The sequence below is a fragment of the Leishmania donovani genome, chromosome 29 (assembly GCF_000227135.1).
Source record: "Leishmania donovani BPK282A1 complete genome, chromosome 29".
NCBI classification, from domain to species: Eukaryota; Euglenozoa; class Kinetoplastea; order Trypanosomatida; family Trypanosomatidae; genus Leishmania; species Leishmania donovani.
The window spans coordinates 730,302-735,160 of NC_018256.1; the positions used below are offsets into that span (position 1 = coordinate 730,302).

The following is a 4,859-nucleotide window of genomic DNA, read 5'->3' on the forward strand; positions in this document are numbered from 1 at the left end:
TGGTAGGGAGGAAAGCGGATAAAGATGACTGCCACGGTGCCTATGCAGACAATAAGCGCTGCCATGAAGAACATGTAGTGCGCATCACTTTTCCGGAAGAAGCTGTAGTTGATGAGGGCCAGGATGGACGCACCAAGGCCAGTGAAGGTCTTCATGATGGCCACAACAGGGCCCTTCGTCAGCGGAAAGCTGCCGAGCACGGCCATTAAGGAGCCCGTGTCGAAGGAGGAGCAGCCAAGGTTCATGATGGCGCAGAAGACGGCGAGCGTGGGAACGTTACCCTTGATGTTGCCGTTGAAGACAAGACCGTAGAGGACTGCACCCAATGTAGTGAGTAGTGTCGCGCAGATGAGGAGGGGGACGGGCCCAGCGTAGTCGAGCAACATGCCACCGGGGAAAGTCGCACAGCCAACCACGACGCCGACGGTGGTGATGGTCGTCAAGTCAGAGCTGCTGAAGTTGAACAGCTCAATGAGCTCGTCGCTCAAGATGTTGAAGCCGTGCACGGTGGAGATTCACGCGCTGGCACATAGACCTCCAACGAGAATGAGAAAGCGAGAGATCTCGTTGATGCGGTAGTTCTGTGTCGTGATCATTTTTCTGCCTCACTTAACGGAGTGTGCAGGCGTATCTATGCGTTGGAAAGAGGTGGGGGAAGGTCGGTGCGTTACGACAACGGAAAGTAGCCACGGAGGCACAGGAAAGCACAGAAACAAACTTAATCACGGAGAAAGACCGAGCGTGATAGAGAAAGAGGAGGACAAACGCGGCAGCAGGAAGAGAGACGAGGTAGGGAAAGGCGTGGGCGCCGCAAGAAGCGAGTCAAGACCTTAGAATCAAGAGATCGGCGGTTTTGGGAAAGGAGGGCAGCAGAGAAAATGGAACGGAGGGAAGAAAATTGGTAGCGGCGTTGGCGAGTAGGTACGGACGTGCGTGCGGGTGCGTGTACCCGTGTGTGTGTGTGTGGTTGTATCGGGTGCACTTTTTTTTTCGTCGTGGTGGTGGGAGGGGCGGGGGTTCTGCCGTCTTTCTGTAAGCGTATGAGATGAATTCCTAGCAAAGAGGGGGGAGGCGGAGGAAGAGGAGGGAGGTTTTGGTTTGTTGAATATGTGGAAAGAAAGAGGTTCAGACGGAGGCACGGGTACGCAGTCACGCATGCAGCAAGAGAAGAACAAGCAAGCAACTAAAACAGAAGTAAGGAAGTGACCGAGGAGAGGGGTTCTCTGTTTCGTTTGAGTTCGGCGTTTCCCTTCAGGAAATCAAGGGAGACGTATTCGTGTGTGTTTGTGTGTGTGTGGGGGGGGGTAGGTGGAAAGAAAAAAAAGACAAGAACGCACATACACTCACTCGCACACATGCGTGCGCACAGACAAACGTGCACACGCGCGAGAGGAAGGAGAGGGAGATATGAGGGTAAGGTGAGACTTTCGGGTTTCTGTTTCGGTTGGCTTCCCCCTCTCGCTTTCTCGGCTGCTCTGCAGGCAGAGCGGACGAGAGAGAAGGGGCAGGGGGTGGGGGAGTGGCCGAGCGAAGCGAGGAAACAAACAAGACCACAGCAGGTGGAGGAGGAGGCGTAGGGTCGCTGGCTGATGTATGAGTGGGAAAGAAAGGAGAGTGGAGGGGGAAGGGGGGCGAGATAGTGTTCCTTCAACGTTGCGTTCGCTGGACTCGCTGGCCTGTGCAGATGAGAGGAGGAGAGGAAGGGGTGAAGGAGGAAGAAGGCGAATGCAAAGGAGGGCGAATGCCGACAGACATGACACCACGTTGGTGTCGTGAGCACACATGTGGTGGAGTGGAGGTGGGAATGGGTCCAAGACGCCCCACATATGCGTACCAGGGGAAGAGAGGGGGGTGGCGCATAGATTGCGTGAGAGAGACATGCCACATGATGGCATCCGTTGTGTGGCGCGGGTGAAGAATGCGGAAGGGAGGAGGAGAGAGAGAGTGCACATACGCGGTCATGGAGGAGGCCGGAGAGGCGCAAAGGCGGCTTAGGAGGAGGGTGCGGGAGTGGAGGGGGGAGAGACGCTTGCGTAGCTCTCGTCCCACGGGCTTGGAGAGAGGGCGTCAAAGATAGAGCACGGCGGCAGGCACACCTCGCACATGTATGTGCATCCCTCTGTTTCTCACGCTCCTACCTCGTCGCGCTGGCTGCTTCGCGAAGAGGGTTACTCGTTGACGTCACAGGATGGTTGAGCCTCCTCTTCTTTTGTTCGCTCGGATTTGTCTGTCTTCTTCTGCTTGACGACCCTCGTGAACGGAGCACCACCGCGAGTCGCATACAAGTGCATGCGTACCTGAAAAACAAAACTAACAACGGCGCAAAAAAAAAACGTGCATACGCTACAAAAGACGGGCAGGGGGCATGCGCACACACTCCCTAGCTCCGCAGATGCTCGAACGGGTTCTGGATGAAGGTTTGCAAAACGCACAGCTCACGGTCTCCGGCTGATGATCATGCCGGCCAGCAGCAGAACTAGCGGAATGAACAGGAACCAGGCAACGCGCAGCGACGACAGACCGTTGGCGAGATTGTCCGTAAGGCTTCCCAGAAGCCCACCACTCACTGCCCCTGCTGGAGGGAACAGGGGGGAGGAGGATGTCGAGCGGGGCTGCACAGCAACATCGCATCTCAGCGTTTTCGACGATGGCGATGCCGTCGCCGAGGAAGGTGCACGCGGCACGGCGTATGGCAGTGTTGTCAGCGCCACATTTTGGGCAATGTCAGCACTCACCACGTCGTTCTCAGAGGAGACGGCCACGCATGAGACCGGCTCCTTGTGCAGTGCAGGGTAGCGCCGCGCCACAGATTTGTTTGGTGAAGGGCGAATTTGATCCGCTTGCCAGTGAGGCCGCTGCGCGGGGTCGTGGCTCAGACGCAGAGATGCTACCCAACCCTCGACCGTGCCAGCAATCCAGCGCGTGGGGACCGCAGCGCCGAGAGGGTTTGCTGAAACGCGGGTGGCATACTCTCCCGGGGGCCCGTCCGTGTAAACGGCCAGCGACGTGATGGCGTCGCTTAGCACCGGGGCCGGGTCTTTACGCGTCCACTGCACCTTCAAACATAGAGGCCCGATACTATCCCATGTACAGGAGGATGGCATAGACGACGTTAGTGGCATCACCTCTACTGCACCGTGAATTACATACGACTCGTTCGTCACGGAGTTGTAGGCTGCCACCATGATGCCGCACAGCGGGCCGTGCGTGGGCGCACCCCCTGCTTGCAGAGACTGCCACGTGAGGCGACGCCGCATATCGGCCTGCTGAGCGGCGTCGATGTCGCCCCAGCCGAAGAGACGCACCAGGCGAAGAGAAGAGGTCATCAACTTGAACGGTAGCGGAAGCATGTTCTCCGTCAAGGTCAACGCGGTGCTCATGGTGGCGGCCGCCGTAGTGTCCGACTTGGCCTCTGTCTGCATATTTTCAGCGGTGGTCTCTTCTTGAACGGCAGACGCCTTGTGACTACGTGAGCGGGTGTAGCGGCGCCGCAGGCGTACAGTGCTCAGCACCAGCGTCTTGTTCAGCAATAAGGCGGCAACAACGAGATGCTCCTGCAGGTGTGCCTTACAGGGCCGCGGGGACGACGACGACGCTCCGTTGCTCGCGTCAGCTTTCACGATGCACACTCGGTTCACGCTCAAATCATTCACGCGCGCAGGCAGCTGCCATGAAGCCACAGGGGCGGCCTCGGTTCGCACGCGCGGAACGCGTCGTTGCAGAACCGCGCCAGAAGCACCGTTCGTAGTCTGGTCAGCGTATCTGGCCGTGTACGCGTCAAGATCCTCATCTTCACAGCTGTCCGGCACGAGGTCAGTAAGAGCGAACGCGAGCACACCATTGTCATCGTGTGAGACAAGGACCAGGTTTTGGACGAGTGCGATGGGCTTCTTGTCAGGGTTCTTTGCGTCACTCGGCACTTCGATGCGGGCCAGCTGGCGGAGGTAGCGGCGCGAATCTGCGTCTCCGCTGGTGCTCGCAGGCGCGCTGGCTGCAGAGGATGCAGAGGGTTCCGTGGCTTGCGAGGTCGACGGCTCGGGGCCGCGAAAAACACCGAGAAGCAAGAATGACGCCACGGTGCTGAGCGCGACAAACCCGACGAGGCCGTCAAGGACGCGCCGCTGGGCATCGGACCAGTCCAGTGCCGCCGGTTCAGTAGACGCGCCGCTGCATGCTTTCCTCTCCTGCGCACTCGCCTCAAAGGGAAGAAAAGATGAGGTGCACCACGGAATGTTGTCTGGACCGAGATCCACCGCTGCTGCGAAGCTCCACACTGGTGGCGCGTCTGCTGCTGGCGCCGAAGACGTAGCGGGGGCCTCGGTGGTGGGGTCCGCCTTCGACGCGCTGCCCAGCGACTGCACGCGCAACAGTAGGGCAATGTTCGGCATGCCAAAGCGCCGGCCACCGCCGCCGGCTCCTATGAGTGCGTGATGCGCATCCACGAAAATGGCCGTGTAGATGGGCGACGGCACCTGCAGCACGTTTTCCGCACGCCCTGCCGCGACCACCTCGTGAGCCCTAAGCACAGCGCGCAGGGGCAGCGGGCTGGCGGCGTCGCACCGGCCCGCCATTGGAGGAAGGCAGAGGGAAGTAGGGAAGGGCCCTTACGAACAAGAGAATACAAAAGCGAACGATTATACACGACGCAGAGAGAGTGAGGGAGGTGGACAAAGGCGCTGATCCGCACTTCAGCAAGTTGCGATACGCCAACCGATCCAATCTCCTACTACTTTCCCGGCGCGAGTCGCAGCGCGGGAGTGGTGGGACGCGGGGTGTCGCAGTTGTCGTTGTCGTGGAGGAAGCGCAAGGCACGGCACCCGCAAAGTGCGCAGATCGACCCTCTTCACGGGGAAGGGCAA

The 4,859-nt window shown here is 59.1% G+C and overlaps 1 protein-coding gene across 1 annotated transcript; it reads right to left on the reverse strand.

Moving 5' to 3' along the window:
- Window positions 1–2,435: 2,435 nt before the first annotated feature.
- LDBPK_291640 (hypothetical protein, conserved) lies at window positions 2,436–4,571 on the reverse strand (the record flags this gene model as incomplete). The annotated part of the gene is made up of 1 exon (XM_003862535.1): window positions 2,436–4,571. The coding sequence occupies one exon, from the start codon at window positions 4,569–4,571 to the stop codon at window positions 2,436–2,438; it is 2,136 nt and encodes a 711-aa protein (XP_003862583.1).
- Between the last annotated feature and the right edge of the window lie 288 nt (window positions 4,572–4,859).